The sequence below is a fragment of the Tachyglossus aculeatus genome, chromosome 23, assembly GCF_015852505.1.
Source record: "Tachyglossus aculeatus isolate mTacAcu1 chromosome 23, mTacAcu1.pri, whole genome shotgun sequence".
Lineage (NCBI taxonomy): Eukaryota > Metazoa > Chordata > Mammalia > Monotremata > Tachyglossidae > Tachyglossus > Tachyglossus aculeatus.
This window is the reverse complement of record NC_052088.1, coordinates 1,525,649-1,547,726: the sequence shown is the minus strand read 5'-3', so window position 1 is coordinate 1,547,726 and position 22,078 is coordinate 1,525,649. Positions and strand designations below refer to the sequence as shown.

Below are 22,078 nucleotides of genomic sequence, written 5' to 3'. Positions count from 1 at the left end.
CTTGCATCTGCCCCAGAGCTTAGTTCAGTGCATAATAATAATAATGTTGGTATTTGTTAAGTGCTTACTATGTGCAAAGCACTGTTTTAAGCGCTGGGGAGGATACAAGGTGATCAGGCTGTCCCACGGGGGGCTCACAGTCTTCATCCCCATTTTTTACAGATGAGGGAACTGAGGCCCATAGTAAGCCCTAAACAAATACCACGATCATTACTATCAGGGTCGTTCATTCATTCAGTCATATTTATTGAGTGCTTACTGTGTGCAAAACACTGTCCTAAGTGCTTGGGAGAGTACACTATAACAATAAACAAACACATTCCCTGCCCAGATCAAGCTCATTTCAACAAAAAATGTGGGACCATTGCCTATTTACTGATTTTATTTGCAGTTAATGAGCCCCCAATTTGTACCCTCTTCAGTCTGTATAAATCATTTTTGCCTTGGCCCCCCACCCCTTCCCGAGTGACTTACGTTCTCACCCCCAACCGAGCCCCCCTTCCCCCTCCCCCGACCAACGCTGAGGCTCACAGGGACGGAGCGGCGGGGAGGGTGGGCTTCGGAGCGCTGGAGGACGTGGGCTACCAGCAGGCTTAGGATGTGGGCAACAGGGGGTGAGGGGAGGGAAGGGGCGGGAGCCAAAGAGAGGGAAGGAGAGGGGGGCCGGTTCTGTGGCCTTCTCAAAGGTGCCCTCAACTTCCCCGTGCCCCACGTTTCTGCCATTCCTGATAGAACGGGCCTACCCAGGGGTCTGCCATCACAGACCCAGAAGTCTTTAGGGCTCGGGGTGTGTGTGTGTCATAGGACCCCTCCAGCCCCCGGGGCCCAGGCTCCCCAATCCAGGACTTTCCAATCACCCAACTTGCCCCTTGGGCTGGCCACTGGCTGGCTTCCAGCTTCCCACCTCTTGCTCTCTCTCTTTTGGCAAGGTGAGCACACGAAGAGTGAGGGAAGTTGAAGGACACGAGGGAGAAGTAGGGGTGGTGGGAGAGGGAGGACAAACCCGGGGCGATGATCCCCCTTCCCTTTGGCTCCCCTCCCCGCTGCTGGGACCCAGGGATGTCAAGGGCAACTGTGAGTTCTACAGAGGAGGATTCCTTGTTAGGAGGCTTCTTTCTCTCTCTGGGAACATCTGCTGAGCTTCATTTCTGTCAACTGGATGTACCGGATGACGTTGGTGTCTGCGGGGAGAGGAGAGAACTTGTGAGAAATGACCTAGAGGAGGGGGTGGGGAGGGACAGGGTGAGAAGGGGCTGGCGGCCGTGGATGCCTCTGATCTAATATGGGGTGGGATCCCCTAATCTCTAATCTTCCCTCTATCTGACTCCACCCTCCCCGAAACAACCCACTAGGGTCGGGTCGAGGCTCTGAGCCACTAGGCTACCAAATAATAATGGTGGTATTTGTTAAGCGTTTACTACATGCCAGGTACTGTATTCAGCGCTGGGATGGATATGAGATAATCGGGTCAGACACAGATCTGGTCCAACATGGGGCTCACAGTTTTCATCCTCAATTTACAGAGGAGGGAACTGAGGCATAGAGAAGCAAAGGGACTTGTCCGAGGTCGCACAGCAGACAAGTGTAAAGCAGCATGGCGTAGTGGATAGGGCACAGGCCTCAGAGTCAGAAGGTCATGAGTTCTAATGCCGGCTCTACCACTTTTCTGCTGGGTGGCCTTGGGCAAGTCACTTCACTTCTCTGAGCCTCAGTTCCCTCATCTGTAAAATGGGGATTGAGACTGTGAGCCCCGCATGGGACAGGGACTATGTCCAACCTGATTTGCTTGTATCCATCCCAGAGCTTAGTACAGGGCCTGGCACAGAGTAATCAATCAATCAATCAATCAATCAATCAATCGTATTTATTGAGCGCTTACTATGTGCAGAGCACTGTACTAAGCGCTTGGGAAGTACAAATTGGCATCACATAGAGACAGTCCCTACCCAACAGTGGGCTCACAGTCTAAAAGGGGGAGACAGAGAACAGAACCAAACATACCAACAAAATAAAATAAGTAGGATAGAAATGTACAAGTAAAATAAATAAATAAATAAATAAATAAATAGAGTAATAAATATGTACAACCATATATACATATATACAGGTGCTGTGGGGAAGGGAAGGAGGTAAGACGGGGGGATGGAGAGGGGGACGAGGGGGAGAGGAAAGAAGGGGCTCAGTCTGGGAAGGCCTCCTGGAGGAGGTGAGCTCTCAGCAGGGCCTTGAAGGGAGGAAGAGAGCTAGCTTGGCGGATGGGCAGAGGGAGGGCATTCCAGGCCCGGGGGATGACGTGGGCCGGGGGTCGATGGCGGGACAGGCGAGAGCGAGGTACAGTGAGGAGATTAGCGGTGGAGGAGCGGAGGGTGCGGGCTGGGCAGTAGAAGGAGAGAAGGGAGGTGAGGTAGGAGGGGGCGAGGTGATGGAGAGCCTTGAAGCCCAGGGTGAGGAGTTTCTGCCTGATGCGCAGATTGATCGGTAGCCATTGGAGGTTTTTGAGGAGGGGAGTAATATGTCCAGAGCGTTTCTGGACAAAGATAATCCGGGCAGCAGCATGAAGTATGGATTGAAGTGGAGAGAGACACGAGGATGGGAGATCAGAGAGAAGGCTAGTGCAGTAGTCCAGACGGGATAGGATGAGAGCTTGAATGAGCAGGGTAGCAGTTTGGATGGAGAGGAAAGGGCGGATCTTGGCAATGTTGCGGAGCTGAGACCGGCAGGTTTTGGTGACGGCTTGGATGTGAGGGGTGAATGAGAGACCAGAGTCGAGGATGACACCAAGGTTGCAGGCTTGTGAGACGGGAAGGATGGTAGTGCCGTCAACAGAGATGGGAAAGTCAGGGAGAGGACAAGGTTTGGGAGGGAAGACAAGGAGCTCAGTCTTCGACATGTTGAGCTTTAGGTGGCGGGCGGACATCCAGATGGAGATGTCCTGAAGGCAGGAGGAGATGCGAGCCTGGAGGGAGGGGGAGAGAGCGGGGGCAGAGATGTAGATCTGGGTGTCATCAGCGTAGAGATGATAGTTGAAGCCGTGGGAGCGAATGAGGTCACCAAGGGAGTGAGTGTATATTGAGAACAGAAGGGGACCAAGTACTGAACCTTGGGGAACCCCCACCGTAAGAGGATGGGAGGGGGAGGAGGAGCCTGCAAAAGAGACTGAGAAAGAACGACCGGAGAGATAAGAGGAGAACCAGGAGAGGACGGAGTCTGTGAAGCCAAGGTCAGATAACGTGTGGAGGAGAAGGGGGTGGTCCACAGTGTCAAAGGCAGCTGAGAGGTCGAGGAGGATTAGGACAGAGTATGAGCCGTTGGATTTGGCAAGCAGGAGGTCATTGGTGACCATTGAGAGCGCAGTTTCCGTGGAATGAAGGGGACGGAAGCCAGACTGGAGGGGGTCGAGGAGAGAGTTGTTGTTGAGGAATTCTAGGCAGCGCGTGTAGACAACTCGTTCAAGGAGTTTGGAAAGGAATGGTAGGAGGGATATGGGACGATAACTAGAAGGTGAGGTGGGGTCAAGAGAGGGTTTTTTTAGGATGGGAGAGACATGGGCATGTTTGAAGGCAGAGGGGAAGGAACCAGTGGAGAGTGAGCGGTTGAAGATGGAAGTTAAGGAGGGGAGAAGGGATGGAGCGAGAGATTTCATAAGATGAGAGGGAATGGGGTCAGAAGCACAGGTGGCCGGAGTAGCACTTGAGAGGAGGGAGGAGAGTTCCTCTGAGGATACCGCTGGGAAGGATGGGAGAGTAGCAGAGCGTGTTGAGAGCCGGGGGGGTTGGAGAAAGGGGGGAAGAGACTTTGGGGAGGTCGGACCTGATGGATTTAATTTTGTTAATGAAGTAGGAGGCCAGATCGTTGGGGGTGAGGGAAGGAGGAGGGGGAGGAACCGGGGGCCTGAGAAGGGAGTTGAATGTACGGAAGAGCTGGCGGGGGTGATGGGCATGGGTGTCAATAAGGGAGGAGAAATAGTTTTGTCTGGCAGAAGAGAGGGCTGAGTTAAGGCAGGAAAGGATAAACTTGAAGTGAACGAGGTTGGCATGGTGTTTAGACTTTCGCCAGCAGCGTTCGGCAGCTCGAGCATAAGAGCGAAGGAGGCGGACAGTGGCAGTGATCCAGGGCTGTGGGTTAGTGGTGCGAGAGCGGCGAAGGGAAAGGGGAGCGAGCGAGTCTAGCTGAGTAGAAAGGGTAGAGTTGAGAGCAGTAATCTGATCATCAAGACTGGGTAGAGAGGAGAGGGCGGCGAGGTGGGGTGTGAGGCGCTCCGAAAGATGGGTGGGGTCCAGAGAGCGGAGATCTCTGTGAGGGAGTAATACGGATTTACGGGGGAAAGATGTGTGAGTGAGGAGGCAGGTGAGAAGATTATGATCAGAGAGAGGGATCACAGAGTTGGTGAGGGTGGACACAGTGCAGCGGTAGGAGATGATGAGGTCTAGGGTATGACCAAGTTGGTGAGTGGGTGAGGTGGGGTGGAGGAAGAGGTTGGCAGCGTCAAGGAGAGATAGAAGGCGGGCGGCAGAGGAGTCGTTAGGGATATCCATGTGGATATTGAAGTCTCCGAGGATCAGAGTGGGCATGGAGAAGGAGAGAAGGAATGTGAGGAAGGGGTCACCTAGCAGCGTGGCTCAGTGGAAAGAGCCCGGGCTTTGGAGTCAGGGATCATGGGTTCAAATCCCGGCTCTGCCAATTGTCAGCTGTGTGATTTGGGGCAAGTCACTTCACTTCTCTGTGCTTCAGTTACCTCATCTGTAAAATGGGGATTAAGATTGTGAGCCCCCCGTGGGACAACCTGATCACCTTGTTACCTCCCCAGCGCTTAGAACAGTGCTTTGCACATAGTAAGCGCTTAATAAATGCCATCATTATTAAATACCAGAATTGTTAAGTATTAGTATTATTATTATAAGTGGCAGAACTGGGATTAGAAGCCAGGTCCTTCTGATTCCCAGGCCAGTGCTCCAGACACTAGTCCACACTGCCTCTCTACCTTGATCGCCGGTGAGGGGAGGGGAAGGGAGAAAGGAGGGGGCAGGGAGGAGGGCTGGGCCTTCTTTGAGGCAGGCGGCATCTCCCTTCAGCACTCGGGAATGATGCCAGTGAGACCTAGGCAGTTCTCGGGGACTGGCTCTGCCTGGGCATCTCCATGGCTCTGCCATGGCAACCAGGTGGCAATGTGGAAGGGGAGGAGGAGACCAGAGTTGGATGTGGAGAAGTCACATACTCGTGCCCAGTGCAGAGGAAAGAAGATGGAGCCAAAATAGGAAAAGTGGTCATTCTTAATGCTCACTAGAGAAGGAGTATGGCCTAGTGGATACAGCACAGGCCTGGCTGTCAGAAAAGACCTGGATTCTCATCCAGGCTCCACCACTTAATCTGCTGGGTGACTTTGGGCAAATCACTTCACTTCTCTGTGCCTTAGTTACTTCAGGGGTAAAAGGGGGATTAAGACTGTGAGCCCCAAAGTGGCGTGGTCTAGTGGTTAGAGCCCAGGCCTGGGAGTCTGAAAGACCTGGGTTCTAATTCTGGCACCACCACTTCGCTGTGTGACCTTGGGCAAATAACTTCATTTCCTCTGTGCCTCAGTGACTTCATCTGTAAAATGGGGTTAATTAAGACTGTGAGCCCTGTGTGGGACAGGGACTGCATCCAACCTGATTTACTTGTTTCAGATGACATAGTGGACAGAGCACGGGCCTGGGAGTCAAAAGGTCATGGCTTCTCATTCTGGCTCTGCCACTTGTCTGCTGTGTGGCCTTGGGCAAGTCATTTCACTTCTCTGGGCCTCGGTTTCCTCATCTTTTAAAATGGGGATTGAGACTGTGAGCCCCACTTGGGACAGGGACTGTGTCCAACCCAATTTGCTTGTATGTGCCCCAGCTCTTAGTACAGTGCCTGGCACATGATGATGATCATGATGATAGCATTTGTTAAGCGCTTACTATGTGCCAAGCACTGTTCTAAGCACTGGGGGAGATAGAAGTTAATCAGGGTGTCCCACACGGTGCTCACAGTCTCAATTCCCATTTTACAGATGAGGTAACTGAGGCACAGAGAAGTGAAGTGACTTGCCCAAAGTCACACAGCTGACAAGCGGCGGAGCTGGGATTAGAACCCACGACCTCTGACACCCAAGCCTGGGCTCTTTCCACTAAGCCATGCTGCACCTAGTAAGCACTTAACAAATACCACTTGTATCCACCCCAGCACGTAGTACAGTGCCTGGCATATAGTAAGCGCTTAACAAATGCCACAATTATAATTATCATTTTATTATTATTATTATTCACATGCACTCATTTATTCACATGGAACACATACATGCAAGTGTATGCACTTCTGTGTGTGTGTGTGTGTGTGTGTGTGTGTGTGTGTGTGTGTGTGTGTGTTCCTTGTGAATAAATGGTTTTGCCTGATGGTGTGTGACTTGTTTGTCTCTGTGGGTGACTTTATTTCCACTGGCCTCTTCCCCACATGCTCCATGGTCATAAGACTAAAGCCTCCAGGGATTCTCAGAAGTTTTCAAGAAAAATGAAGACCTAGGCACCTGAAGAATATGAACTTGAGAAAGGAATGCCAAGCAAGACCCCCACCCCCGCCTTCCCCAAGCCGCTGCCTCCCCTGACCCCCCAGCCAGGAACTCTGGCAGACGCAAGGATTAGAACAGGCTCTGTCAGTGCCTCAACCTCCTCACAGACCTCCCTGCCTCCAGCCTCTTCTCTCTCCAGTCCAACCTCCCCTCTTGGGACGGTTTGCTAAGAAATCGTTCCGGTCTAATGAAGGAGACATTGAAGGACACAGAGGGCTAGTCAGCGAGCACCTGTAGACATCACCACCATCAGACCACACTGGTCCAGGTGGGAGGAACTGTTGATCTAGGGGGGTCTCCAGCGTGTGTCTTGCATTCTCACCCCCTACTCAGGTCCCCAGATCCCAACTGCCCCCCCACTCCATCCCCTCCCCTGCAGAGCAACCCCAGAGATCCCAACAGGGTTGCAGAGATCAATAAAGCACAGAGGAACCCGACCAGGACAGAGCAAGGGGATACTCCAGAATCCCGGAAGGCCAGAGAGGTGCCATGAATCTCGTGGAGGTGCAGGACCGTGGCCAGGGAGACAGGGACACAACCAGCACATTGTGAATGGGGGAAAAAGGAGGAAGAAGGACACCCCACAATCGGTTGACCAAAACACTGCAGAGAGGCCCTTCTGCTTCCCAAAAAGTTGCCGGTCAAACTGGGAGAAGTCAACAGCTCTCAATTCTTTGGGCCTTTGTTTTGGAGAGCGGGGGAAGGGAAGGCAAGGCCAGTGTGGAAGCAGAATAGTCTGGGCCTAGGATTAGTCCCTTCTCATCCAAACGTCCGCTCTGAACTATTTTGTTTCTAGGCCCGTTAGATTGTCTCCTGATCCCCTTGTTTAAGTGAACAAGAGTAATTCCGGTGACTAGAGTCCTGGGAAGTGGTGGGATACCAAGAGATGGAAGGTGATGGGCCTTTGGGGCTGGACTCCATTTTGTCTGGCCAAGCCGCCATTTTCTCCAAGTGTGCACATCACATATCCTCCTCTCTAACAATAATAATAATGATGGCATTTGTTAAGCGCTTACTATGTGCCAAGCACTGTTCTAAGCGCTGGGGGGGGGGTACAAGGTAATCAGGTTTTCCCACCTGGGGCTCACAGTCTTAATCTCCATTTTACAGATGAGGTAACTGAGGCCCAGAGAAGTTAAGTGACTTGCCCAAAGTCACACAGCTGACAAGTGGAGGAGCCGGGATTAGAACCCATGACCTCTGACTCTAGGTATCTATCCTATCTAGGTATCTGTCTATCTGTTTACTGGGAAGTTTGGTTTGTCAAGGTCTTGAGACAGTTCAGGATTCCTAATCTGTTTATCAATAGTAATAATAATAGCACTTTATGTGCCAAGCACTGTTCTAAATGCTGGGGTAGATATAAGGTTCTCAGATTGGACCCAATCCCTGTCCCACCTGGGGCTCACAATCTTAATCCCCATTTTACAGATGCACAGAGGCACAGAGAAGTTAAGTGACTTGCCCAAGGTCACAAAGCAGACATATGGCAGAGCTAGGATTAGAACTCAGGTCCTTCTGACTCTCAGGCCTGAGATCTATCCACTACACCACTCTGCTTCTCACTATGCCATGTTTGCCCACCAGATCCTTATCATGGAGAGAACCAGGCAGGGCTAATAATTACCTCAAGTAGAATTTATTGCTGTTTTTATTAAGAAATATACAATGATTTGTGCTCTTTGATCACATGTGAAGCTAGGGTGCTGCACATGTAAAGAAACACTGTATTGCTTAAAGTTGAGTTGGTCTTGACTAATAATAATAACATCGGGGTATTCGGTAAGTGCTTACTATGTACCAGGCACTGTTGAAGCGCTGGAGTGTTTACAAGCAAACGGGGTTAGGTGCAGTCCCTGTCCCTCATGGGGCTCACAGTCTTACTCCCCATTTTCCAGATGAGGTAACTGAGGCCCAGAGAAGTAAAGTGACTTGTCCAAGGCCTCACAGCAGACAAGGGGCGGAGCCGGGATTAAAGCCCATGACCTTCTGACTCCCAGCGCCTTGTTCTATCGACTACACCATGCAAAACCCTGCCCATCAACCATCACTCCCTACTAGAGATAGAAAAGTGTTAGTAGTGATGAAGTTGTCTCTGACATACCGTTACTAACACAAAGTGTAGTCCGAGCAGTTTGCTTCCACACCAGCCATGGACTGACCAGATCCCAGCTACTGACCGCCTACCTGAATGCTCAGTCGGGCCAGGACTCTTTCTCAATCTCACACTGAGGCATTCCTGGGATCTAGAATTCCACTAGCTAGTGGGTTAGTCCCTCTAGACTGTAAGCTCACTGTGGGTGGGGAATGTGTCTGTTATATTGTTATATCGTACTCTCCCAAGCACTTAATACAGTGCTCTGCACACCAAAAGCGCTCAGTAAATACCACTGACTGGTCCTCCCATCTGCTGCGTATCCAAAGTGGACTGTATCCAAAGCGAAGTGTATCCAAATTGGGACTGGACATGGTGGACGACCATAACAATAATGGTGATAATAATAACAATAGGATTGTTAAGTGCATACTATGTGCTAAGCACTGGGGTAGACACAAGATAACTGAATGAGACACAGTCCCTTTCCCACATGGGGCTCACATTCTGAGTGGGAGGAAGAACAGATATCGAATCCCAATTTTGCAATGAGGAAATCGAAGCCCAAAGAAGTGAAGTTTGTTATGGTATTTGTTAAGCGCTTACTGTGTGCCAGGCAGTGTGCTAAACTTATTGAGCACTTACTGTGTGCAGGGCACTGTACTAAGTGCTTGGAAGAGTACAATACAACAGAGTTGGTAGATACGATCCCTGGCCACAATGAGCTTACAGTCAATCAATCAATAAATGGTATTTATTGAGCACTTACTATGTGCAGAGCACTGGACTAAGTGCTTGGGGGAGTACAATCCAACAATATAACAAACACATACCCTGCCCACAGAGAGCCTACAGTTTAGAGGGGACAGACAATAATATGAATAAATAATTAAAAATACACAACGTACAGATACGTACATAAGTGCTGTGAGGTTGGGCTTAAGATCCCAGGCAGCTCTATCCCACTTCCAAAAATTGTAATCAGTAAAGACATGTACACAAGTGCTGTGGGGCTGGAAGGGGGGATGAATAAAGGGAGCAAGTCAAGGCGATGCAGAAGGGAGTTAAAGAAAAGGAAAAGAGTAATTAGGGAAGGACTCTTGGAGGAGATGTGCTTCAGCAAGACTTTGAAGCAGGGGTGAGTAATTGTATGTCGGTTATGAGAAAGGAAGGCATTCCGGGCCAGAGGCAGGATGTGGGCGAGGGGTCGGCGGTGAGATAGTCAAGATCAAGACATAGTGAGAATGTTGGCATTAGTAGAGCAAAGTGTGCAGGCTGGGTTGTAGTAAGACAACAGGGAGGTGAGGTAGGAGAGGGCAAGGTGATGGACTGCTTTAAAGGCAATGGGGAGGAGTTTCTGTCTGACAAGGAAGTGGAGGGGCAAACACTAGAGTTTCTTGAGGTGTAGGGAAACATGGTCTGAACGTTTTTGTAGAAAAATGATCTGGAAGTACAGACTGGATTGGGGAGAGAGAGGAGGCAGGGAGGTCAGCTAGGAGGCTGATATAGTAATCAAAGCGGGATAGGATGAGTGCCTTGGATTAACATGGTAGCAATGTGGATGGAGAGGAAAGGGCCGATTTTAGCGATGTTGTGGAGGTAGAACCGACAGGATTTAGTTAAGAATGGAGTATGTGGATTGAATGAGAGAGAGGAGTCAAGGATAACGCCCAAGGTTATGGGATTGTGAGACAGGAGGGTTGGTGGTGCTGTCTACAGTGATGAATAAGTCAGGGGGACAGGGTTTGAGTGGAATAAGGATAAGGAGGTCTGTTTTAGATGTTAAGTTTGAGGCAGTGGGTGGATAATCAAGTAGAGATGGCTAGAAGGCAGAAGGAAATGCGCAACTGCAGAGGGGAAGAGAGATCAGGGCTGGAGATGGAGATTTGGGTGTCATCAGCATAGAGGTGGTAGTTGAAGCCATGGGAATGAATGAGTTCTCCAGGGGAATGACTGTAGATGGAGTATAGAAGGGATCCAGAACTGAACCTTGAGGGACCCCCACAGTTAGGGGGTGGGAAGCAGAGGAGCAGCCCGTGAAAGAGACTGAGAATGAGTGGCCAGAGAGAAGGGAGGAGAACCAGGAGAAGACAGTGTCAGTGAAGCTGAGGTTGGAAAATGTTTCCAGGAGAGGGGGGTAGTCGACAGTGTCGAAGGCAACTGAGAGGTCAAAGAGGATTAGGATAGAGTAGAGGCCGCTGGATTTGGCATGAAGGAGTTCATCGGTGACCTTTTAGAGGACGGTTTCTGTGGAGTGAAGGGGACGGAAGTCAGATTGGAGGGGGTCAAGGAGAGAATTGGAGGAGAGGAACTTGACAATTCGTGTAGACAACTAGTTTGAGGATTTTGGAGAGGAATGATAGGAGGGAGATGGAACAATAACTGGAGGGAGCCATGGGGTCAAGAGAGGGTTTTTTTAGGCTGGGGAGTCATGGCCATGTTTGAAAGCAGGGGGGAAGAAACCACCGGAGAGTGAACAGTTAAAGATGGCTGTCAAAGAGGGAAGAAAAAAGGGGGGCAAGTGTTTTGATAAGATGTGAAGGAATGGGGTCAGATTATGTATTTGTTGAGTGCTTTGTTATTATGTGCCAAGCACTGTTCTAAGCACTGAGGTAGATAAAAGTTAATCAAGTTGGGCACAGTCCCTGTCCCGCATGGGGCTTCCAGTATAAGTTGTTGTGTCCTACTATGTGCCTGGCACTGGGGTAGTTACAAGATAATCAGGTCAGACGGTTCCTGTGCCACCACAATCTAAGAGGGAGGGAGGCTAGTATTCAATCTCCACTTTGCAGATGAGGAAACTGAGGCCCGGAGAGGTGAAATCACTCCCCCAAGGTCCCACAGCAGGCATGTGACAGAGCCAGCATTAAAACCCAAGTCTCCTGATTTCCAGGCCCGTGCTCGCTCCACTAGGCCACGCTGCTTCCCAACTTCATGCCTATGATTCAGACTGTTGAATCCACTTTCTTAGGGCCAGGAGGGGTGGGGAGGCTGGAGTAAAAGAGGGTGAGGCCAGGAAAAAGGGTGAAGTCAGCATGGTCTAGTGGATAGAGCCCGGACCTAGGAGTCAGAAGGACCTGGGTTCTAATCTCAACTCCGCCACTTGTCTTCTGGGTGACTTGGGCAAGTTGCTTCACTTCTAGGGGCCTCAGTTACCTCATTTGTAAAATAGAGATGAAGATCGTGAGCCCCATGAGGGATATGGATTGGGTCCAACTTGATTAGCTTGGATCTACCCCAGCGCTACTTAGTACAGTATCTGGAACAAAGTAAGCGCTTAGCAAATACAAAATAAAAAAACAAAGCCAGAGGCAGTGGGAGAAGAGGAGGAAAAAGAGAGGCTAAGCAGGGAAGGGGAGAAGAGGGAGCGGTGTTGAGGAAGAAGAGAAAGGGGCATATAGTAAGGAGAGGGGGGAGAGCAGAAGATGAGGAAGAGGGGGGAGGGGTGGGATGTGGGGGGAGGGGAGACAGACACTTTCCTCCTCCACCCACTGCTTCCCCTCAGCAGCCTCCCAAGGTAGACAGAGCCCAGCCCCCCGCCAGGCCTCAGTGGTCAAAATTCCAAGGTCAACCCGAAAACCCAGGAGAGGCTCAATCTATCAATCAATCAATCGTATTTACTGAATGCTGACCATGAGCAGAGCCCCAAACTAAACGCTTAGTTCTAAGCGATGAATGAAATGGAGATGGCCAGTGAGAAGCCGAGCCTGGGCCAGGGCATTAGAGGACCTAGGTTTTAATCCTGGCTCCGCCACGTGTCTGCTGTGAAACCTGGGGTACATGACTTCACTGGGCCTCAGTTCCCTCATCTACCAAGTAGAGATTCAATCCCTGTTCTCCCTCTTACTCAGACTGTGAGCCGCACGTGGGACCTGACACAGAAAGTGCTGAACAAAGACCACGATTATTATTACTATTGTTACTATTATGATTATTTTGAGCTGCTTACCTGTGGGCTGCCGGTACCTGGCTTCCTTCAAGTAGTGGAGGGCCTTGTCGAAGTCACCAAGGTGGTAGAAAGCCACTCCGGACCGATAGAGCGCCTTGAAGTTCTCGCCTTCCTTCTTGAGGACTTTGAGGCAGTAATCTTTGACCCTCTCATAATTCACCAACTCAGCCTGGAGCAGGCAGGCTTTGGGGATAGGGAGGTAAGATGGGAAAGGGCAGTGAGCACCAAACGGGGAAGCCTGGCAGTGAACAGTCCCTTCCCTCTTCTCCCTCCTCCCGCTCCGATTAGGTGAAAAACCTACCCCAGGGACTGGATTTTGGGCCCCCCACTTCAAGGACACCCTTTTGGGGGAGACAGTGTAGCCTTATAGAGATAGTCAAAAGGACCAGGGTTCTAATCCCAGCTCCTCCACTTGTCCACTGAGTGACCTTAGGAAAGTCACTTCACTTCTCTGGGCCTCGGTTCCCTCATCTGGAAAACGGAGATGAAGACTGTGAGCCCGATGTGGGACATGGACTGTGTCCAACCTTATTAACTAGAATCTGCCCCAGTGTTTAGTACAGAGCCAGGCACATAGTAAGTGCTTAAAAAATACCCCCCAAAAAAGGTTACGGATTCTCTTCCATTCTTTATTCACGTTTTTCAACGGTACATATTGAGCACCTGTTGTGGGCAGAGCATGGTGCTGAGCACTTAATGGTGAGTGCACTGTACTAGCTGCTTGGGAGCACTCCATGAAAGTAAAAGACAAAGTCCTGGCTCTCCAGTTCCCTCATCTGAAAAATGGGGATGAAGACTGTGAGCCCCACATGGGCCTGGGACTGTGTCCAACCTGGCTAGCTTGTGTCTACCCCAGTGCTTAGTACGGTGCACGGCACATGGTAAGCGCTTAAATACCACAATTATGAATTATTATTATTAAGGGAAAGCCTTTAAGCAGGTGGGTGGCCTCTTGGCAGGAGGTAAGCCCAGATCAGGAGGCGAAGATCAGACACTGAGCCAGTTTTGCTGGCTCTTGCCCGTGAAGTTGGCAGCGCTGGGCAGAGGAGGCCAGGAATCACGAACTGGTGCCTATATATACCCTGCTCCTCTGACCACAAGTTACCCGCTTCCAGGCTCTAAAGGTGGGAGACAGAGAGAAAGCTCCTGCATCATGGGGCCGGGGGCATGGGGAAGATCCTATTTTTTTAATGACATTTATTAAGCACTTACTATGTGCCTGGCACTGTACCAAGCACTGGGATAGATGTGAGCTTCAAGGTTGGACACAGTCCATGTCCCACATGGGGCTCACAGTCTAATAATTCCCATTTTCCAGATCAGGGAAGTGAAGTTACTTGTCCAAGGTCACTTAGACAAGTTTGGTGGAGTGGCAATTAGAACTCAGGTCCTTCTGGCTCCCAGGCCCATGCTATATCGACTAGGCCATGCTGCTTCTATAAGTTAGGTTAGACATAGTCCCTGTCCACTTGGGGCTCACACTCTTCATGCCCATTTTACAGATGAGGTAACTGGGGTTCAGAGAAGTGAAGTGACTTGCCCAAGATCATACAGCAGACACATAGCAGAGACTGTAAACTTCTTGAGGACAGGGAACATGCCTACCAACTCTGTTATATTACACTCTCCCACGCACTTAGTAGAGTGCTCTGAACGTTGTTAGTGCTCAATAAATATCATTGATTGATAGGGACTCAAGCAGAGAGGTGACCCAGAGAGAGGGAAGAACAATGCTTGGCACATAGTAAGCGCTTAACAAATACCATTATTATTATTACCAGGTTGGGGAGATGAGAGGTTAGTCAGGGAAGACTTCCTGGAGGAAGAGTGATTTTAGTAGGGCTTTGGAGATGAGGCAAGAGGTGGTCCAGAGAAGTGAAGTGACTGGCCCAAGGTCACACGGCAGTCAGGTGGCAAAGCTAAGATGAGAACCCAGGTCCTTCTGACTCCCAGGTCCTTGCTGTATCTATTAGACCACACTTCCTGAAGCCAGGAGGAGTTATTTCAGAATTCCCTTCTCTGCCCTATTTACTGACAGTGAACTGGAAGTCAGGTGACCTTAAATTTTCTGTCAGATTCAACACGAGCTGAGCGGGAGACCTTGGACAAGTCACCTGACCTCTCTATACCTCAGTCTCTGCCCCTGGGAAATGGAGATGAAACTTTCCACCTCCCTTCCTTGCAGGACTGTGACGTGGGTGAAAGGCTCAATTCTTTGGGCTTTCCCACACAAAAGCCACATGAAACATTCCGAGCCATCGGTGCAAAAATCTTGGTGAGAAACGGCCCCCTACGGGGATTATGTTCATTTCCTTGGCTCCCAGTCATGACATACCCATTTTCCCTTCTGCCTCAAATGACAGGGGAAGCTTTGTTTAGGGTTAGCCAAAATGAGAGGGTCCATCTTGAGGTGGCTGATACTGCAGGTTATGAAAACACTGGTGAACCCGTCTCATGTATTTATTTTGTCAGACTTTCCTCCTCTCTCAGACTGGGCTGTCTCTTCTTGAGACATTAGCGAACGTCTGGGACATGAGGAATTGGCTGGACATGGGTGGGCCCGACCAGAAAACCCCCCTCCATAGATGCACGTGGGCTTGGCGGCATGGCGTCATGGATAGAGCCCAGGCCTGGGAGTCAGGAGGCCATGGGTTCCAATCCCGGCTCCATCACTCGTCTGCTGTGTGATCTTGGGCAAGTCACTTCACTTCTCGGGGCCTCAGTGACCTCATCTATAAAATGGGGATTGAGACTGTGAGCCCCACGTGGGACGGGGACTGTGTCCAATCTATTTTGCTTGTATCCACCCCGGTGACATTTTTTTTTTTTAAAAAAAGGACTAAAGTTTGAGGCTGGGGCTGGGAATTTGAGGGTCTTTCCCCTTCTTTTGGCCCGGACATTCAGCTGGGAACTCTTGTGGCATCTGGGGTAAAAGAGAAGCAACGCCCCTTTAAACAATTAATTGAGCACTTACTGTGTGCAGATCATGTACTAAGAGCTTGGGAGAGTACAATACAACAATAAACAGACATACTCCCTGCCCATAATGAGCTTACAGTCTGGGGGGTGGGGGGGGGGGGGGGGGGAGGGGAGACAGACCTTAATATAAATAAATTACGAATGTGCAATTTATCTGTAATTTACACTCATTGGTAATGGAGTGTGAAAGCTCTAAGCTTGTCAAATTCAAAGTTATTGTCCAAACGTGACTTCCAACACAATCTTCCATGGCCCTTTGACTCCTCCACTGAGAGTTACCAGATTCAGGAAAAGTTCACTGCTCTGTTCAGGGAATTTTCCACTCTGGGTGTCTTTTGGTTTGGTTATAGTAAAACCTCTTACCCTTTCCCTATATTCATTCATTCATTCAATCAATCAATCGTACTTATTGAGCGCCTACTCGGCACAGAGAGTATTGATTCCTTGGAGTCAAAGGCTGCTCTCCAGGGATTTTCCAAGCCACTTGATGCTTTCTCCTTCAAATCATTCCCATCCTAGCTATCCCTGGCGTATTCCACCAGAGTTTGACCCTAAGATAGTGTTCAGGGCTCTGAATTTTGTTCCTTATACTTAGTCATTCAGTCAGTCAATCAGAGTTGTTGAGCGCTTTCTGTGTGCAGAGCCCTGTACTAAGACTTGGGAGAGTGCAATATAACAATAAACAGACCTATTCCCTGTCCACAGTGAGCTACAGTCTGGGTGCAGCGGGGGAAGACAGATATCAATATAAATATGTTTTACTTATTACTTAATGTAAAAGCTCAAAGCCTAATACCTTAAGGCTGATCTCCCAAAACCGAGAGGAGGGGACGCAGCCTGGGTATTGTGACCCCTAGGTCGTCCCCCCCCCGGCTTGGCACGGATGCTCCCCAGGATGTGGGCAAAATCCTGTTTCATTTCTGAGGCCTGGTTTCCTGCTCAGTAAAGCGGGAAGAGCAATGTCAATCTTTCTCTAGGGAGGGCTCAAGAGTGAACGTGAGGAAAGTTGCTTTGAGATCCTTTATGAAAAGCAGCATGGCCTAGTGGATGGAGCGTGGGGCCTGGGAATCGGGGGACCTGGGTTCTAGTCCTGGCTCTGCCACTTGTCCGCTGTGTGACCTTGGGCGCTTCACTTCTCTGGGCCTCAGTTCTCTCATCTGTAAAATGGGGATTAAGCCTGTGAGCTCCATGTGGGACAGGGACTATGGCCAACCTGATTCCCCTGTATCTACCCCACTGTTTAGAACGTTGATTAAGCACTTAATAGATACCATAAAAAAAAGCTCTACAGGAATGTGAATCAATCAACTGAGTGCTTACTGTATGCAGAGCACTGTACTAAGTGCTTGGGAGAGTAGCAGAGTAAATAGACACATTCTCTGTCTTCAAGGGGTTTACAATCCAGCTAGAATTTAGAATCTAGGGGATAGACACCTATCCTGGTGTTCGGACAGCTTATTCCTCTGCCCAGGGTAGACTTCTAGGGGATAGATGCCTATCCTGGTGCTCGGACAACTTATTCCTCTGCCCAGGGTAGACTTCCTAGCTGAAAAATCATCGTGGAAATATCCAAGCACAAGGCTTGAAATCTGCACTCCAGGTGAGACATTTCAATCACCTCACACCGCTGCTTCTCCTTGCTCCTCGCCCACACTAGCCGGCTCCCATACTTAGCCCCTCTGTCAATCTACTCACTGGGTCTCTCTCTCATCTCTCTCTGTCTCTCTCATCCTCTTGCTCAAGGACACTCCCACCCCCTTTCCTGGAACTCTCTCCTTCTTCACATCTGACAGACGGCCACCCACCCTGTCTTCAAAGCCCTACTAAAATCACATTTCCTCAAGGAAACATTTCCTGACTAATCTTTCAGCTTCTCGCCCTATTTCCCACCCTACTGAGTCACTCTGAACTTGAGTCTGTACCCTGTAAGCACTTAAATACTCACCCCACCTCCTCAGCACATATATACATATATATACACACACATATACATGTATATATATAACATATCTATATGTATATATATATATATATTTATACATATCTTTTTATTCGGTAGCTTCCCCATCTGTAATTTATTTTAGTATCTGCCTTCCCCACTAGACTGAGCTTCTTGAGGGCAAAGCTTGAGTCTACCAACTCTGTTATGCTGTACTGTCCCAAACCTTAGTAATAATAATTATAATAATAATAATAATAATTGTGGTATTTGTTAAGCGCCATGTGCCAGGCACTAAACTAGGACCCAGGAGAGATACAAGAAAACCAGGCCAGACACAGTCCCTATCCCACATGGGCTCACAGTCTTAATCCCCATTTTACAGATGAGGCAACCAAGGCCCAGAGAATAATAATTAGGGTATTTGTTAAGTGCTTACTCTGTGCCAGGAACTGTACTAAGCTCAGTGGTGTGATACAAAGCAAATTGGCTTGGACACAGTCCCCGTCCCACAAGGAGCTCGAAGTCTTAATCCCCATTTTATAGATGAGGAAACAGAGGCCCAGAGAAGTGAAGTGACTTGCCCAAGGTCACACAAGCGGTGGAGCCAGGACAAGAACCCAGGTCCCTCCGGCCTCCAGGCCCGCATTCCAAACACTAGGCTGTGTTGCTTCTCGTGGGTAGGGATCACATGTATCAGCTCTATTCTACTGTACTTTCCCAAGTGCTTAGTACAGGGCCCTGCTCACAGTAAGCACTCAATAAATAGGACTGATTGATTGACATCAGCAAGAGGGAATCCAAATCTGGTAATTAATCAATCAATCAATCAATCTATCATATTTATTGAGCGCTTACTGTGTGCAGAGCACTGCACTAAGCTCTTGGAAAGTACAAGTTGGCAACATATAGAGACGGTCCCTACCCAACAGTGGGCTCACAGTCTAGAAGGGGGAGACAGAGAACAAAACCAAACATATTAACAAAATAAAATAAATAGAATAGATATGTACAAGTAAAATAAATGGAGTAATAAATACGTACAAACATATATACATATATACAGGTGCTGTGGGGAAGGGAAGGAGGTAAGGCGGGGGATGAAGAGGGGGAGGAGGGAGAGAGGAAGGAGGGGGTTCAGTCTGGGAAGGCCTCCTGGAGGAGGTGAGCTCTCAGTAGGGCCTTGAAGGGAGGAAGAAAGCTAGCTTGGTGGATGTGGGGAGGGAGGGCATTCCAGGCCTGGGGGATGATGTGGGCCGGGGGTCGATGGCGGGACAGGCGAGAACGAGGCACAGTGAGGAGATTAGCAGCAGAGGAGCGGAGGGTGCGGGCTGGGCTGTAGAAGGAGAGAAGGGAGGTGAGGTAGGAGGGGGCGAGGTGATGGAGAGCCTTGAAGCTGAGGGTGAGGAGTTTCTGCCTGATGCGTAGGTTGATTGGTAGCCACTGGAGATTTTTGAGGAGGGGAGTAACATGCCCAGAGCGTTTCTGGACAAAGGCAATCCAGGCAGCGGCATGAAGTATGGATTGAAGTGGGGAGAGACAAGAGGATGGGAGATCAGAGAGGAGGCTGATACAGTGGTCCAGACAGGATAGGATGAGAGCTTGAACGAGCAGGATAGCAGTTTGGATGGAGAGGAAAGGGCAGATCTTGGCAATGTTGCAGAGTTGAGACCGGCATGTTTTGGTGACGGCTTGGATGTGAGGGGTGAACGAGAGAGCGAAGTCGAGGATGACACCAAGTTTGCGGGCCTGCGAGACGGGAAGGATGGTAGTGCCGTCAACAGTGATGGGAAAGTCAGGGAGAGGGCAGGGTTTGGGAGGAAAGTCAAGGAGTTCAGTCTTGGACATGTTGAGTTTGAGGTGGCGGGCAGACATCCAGATGGAGATGTCCTGAAGGCAGGAGGAGATGCAAGCCTGGAGGAAGAGGGAGAGAGCAGGGCCAGAGATGTAGATTTGGGTGTCATCAGCGTAAAGATGATAGTTGAAGCCTTGGGAGCAAATGAGGTCACCAAGGGAGTGAGTGTAGATTGAGAACAGAAGGGGACCAAGAACTGAACCTTGAGGAACCCCCACAGTAAGAGGACGGGAGGGGGAGGAGGAGCCTGCAAAAGAGACTGAGAATGAACGACCGAAGAGATAAGAGGAGAACCAGGAGAGGACGGAGTCTGTGAAGCCAAGGTTGGATAGCATGTTGAGGAGAAGGGGGTGGTCCACAGTGTCAAAGGCAGCTGAGAGGTCGAGGAGGATTAGGATAGAGTATGAGCCGTTGGATTTGGCAAGCAGGAGGTCATTGGTGACCTCTGAGGGGCAGTTTCCATGGAATGTAGGGGACGGAAGCCAGATTGGAGGAGGTCGAGGAGAGAGTTGGTGTTGAGGAATTCGAGGCAGCACATGTAGATGACTCATTCAAGGAGTTCGGAAAGGAATGGTAGGAGGGAGATGGGGCGATAACTAGAAGGTGAGGTGGGGTCAAGAGAGGGTTTTTTTAGGATGGGAGAGACAAGGGCATGTTTGAAGGCAGAGGGGAAGGAGCTAGTGGAGAGTGAGCAGTTGAAGATGGAAGTTAAGGAGGGGAGAAGGGACGGAGCGAGAGATTTCATGAGATGAGAGGGAATGGGGTCAGAAGCACAGGTGGCTGGAGTAGTACTTGAGAGGAGGGAGGAGAGCTCCTTTGAGGATACTGCTGGGAAGGATGGGAGAGTAGTGGAGAGTGTTGAGAGCTGGGGGGTTGGAGAAGGGGGGGGAGTGACTTTGGGGAGGTCGGACCTGACGGATTTAATTTTATAAATGAAGTGGGAGGCCAGATCGTTGGGGGTGAGGGAAGGAGGAGGGGGAGGAACCGGGGGCCTGAGCAGGGAGTTGAATGTACGGAAGAGCTGACGGGGATGATGGGCATGGGTGTCAATAAGGGAGGAGAAATAGTTTTGTCTGGCAGAGGAGAGGGCTGAGTTAAGGCAGAAAAGGATAAACTTGAAGTGAACGAGGTTGTCATGGTGTTTAGACTTTCGCCAGCAGCGTTCAGCAGCTCGAGCATAAGAGCGAAAGAGGCAGACAGTGGCAGTGATCCAGGGCTGTGTGTTAGTGGTACAAGAGCGGCGAAGGGAAAGGGGAGCGAGTGAGTCTAGCTGAGTAGAAAGGATAGAGTTGAGAGCAGTAATCTGATCATCATGATTGGTTAGAAAGAAGAGGGAGGCGAGGTGGGGTGTGAGGCGCTCAGAAGGATGGAGGGGGTCAAGAGAGCAGAGATCTCTGTGAGGGAATAATATGGATTTTCAGGGGAAAGGAGTGTGAGTGAGGAGGCAGGTGAGAAGATTATGATCTGAGAGAGGGATTTCAGAGTTGGTGAGGGTGGATACAGTGCAGCAGTATGAGATGATGAGGTCGAGGGTATGACCAAGTTGGTGAGTGGGCGAGGTGGGGTGGAGCAAGAGGTTGTCAGCGTCAAGGAGAGATAGAAGGCGGGCGGCAGGGGAGTTACCAGGGATATCCATGTGGATGTTGAAGTCTCCGAGATCAGAGTGGGCATGGAAAAGGAAGGCAGAGGAAGGTGAGGAAGGGGTCAAAATCGTTAAAGAAGTTGGAGGTGGGGCCAGGGGGGCAGTAGATGACGGCTACAAGAATCTGGAGGGGGTGGTAGAGGCGAATAATGTGGGCTTCAAAGGAAGGGAAGGAAAGGGAATGGGGAGGTGGGATAGTGAGAAAGCGACATTGTAAGTCGCGAAAGTGAGTCGTTTTTCCTATCTTCGTCATCACCTTGGGTTCTCGAACCCTGCAGCCGATTTACACCCGTTAACTTATCTTTCCCCCTACTTGTCGATAACAGTTCATTGCTCTGCACACAGTAAGCTCTCAATAAATATGATTGATTGAATGAATGAACTGCAGGCTCGGGGGTCCCTGCTGCACATCCACCTTAACATCCTGGAAATGGAGAGTGAGGGGGCAGAGTGGGAGGGAGGGAGTAGGTGCAGGATCCCTGTGCTGGGCCCTTACAGGAGAAGATGCCAGGAGGATACTGGGAGTACCAGGGGTAGGCATGGAAGAGAGAGTCAGGGAGAGTCAGGGCCAAACCGGGGCTGGGCGGGCACACGTGACAGAGCGACCCCCTGTCTTAAGCACCCCTCCTCCAAGAGGAGGGGAGAAAATGCTCTGCACTGATTACGCCCTCATTTCCTCCTCTCCCACTCCCTTCTGCATCCCCCTTGCATGTGGATTTCCTACCTTTATTCAACCCCTCCCTCAGCTCCACGGCACTTGCATCACGGATTTATTTATATTCATGTCTGTCTCCCCTCTGTAAACTGTGAGCTCTTACCGACTCTGTTCTATTGTCCTCTCCCAAATGCCTAGTACAGTGTTCTGCACATAGTATGCACATACTAAATACCATGGATTGATTATTTCCCTGGAATTACTTTTGCTTCCAGTTAGGGCACATCTCAGAAATAAATCCTAGTACAACCAGTAATTTCTAGGCAGTGCATCAGAGGCAAGACCTTCTAGACTGTAAACCCGATGTGGGCAGGGATTGTCTCT

General features: G+C 50.0%; 1 protein-coding gene across 1 annotated transcript in view; it reads right to left on the bottom strand.

Moving 5' to 3' along the window:
* Window positions 1-257: 257 nt before the first annotated feature.
* TTC9 (tetratricopeptide repeat domain 9) overlaps window positions 258-22,078 on the bottom strand; it is a 38,963-nt gene continuing 17,142 nt past the window's right edge. The window contains exons 2-3 of the mRNA XM_038765431.1: window positions 12,625-12,807; window positions 258-1,181 (exon numbers count right to left, since the gene is read on the bottom strand). Of these exons, the coding sequence (XP_038621359.1) occupies window positions 1,102-1,181; window positions 12,625-12,807 (263 nt within the window). The 3' untranslated portion in view covers window positions 258-1,101. The remainder of the gene's footprint in view (window positions 1,182-12,624; window positions 12,808-22,078) is intronic.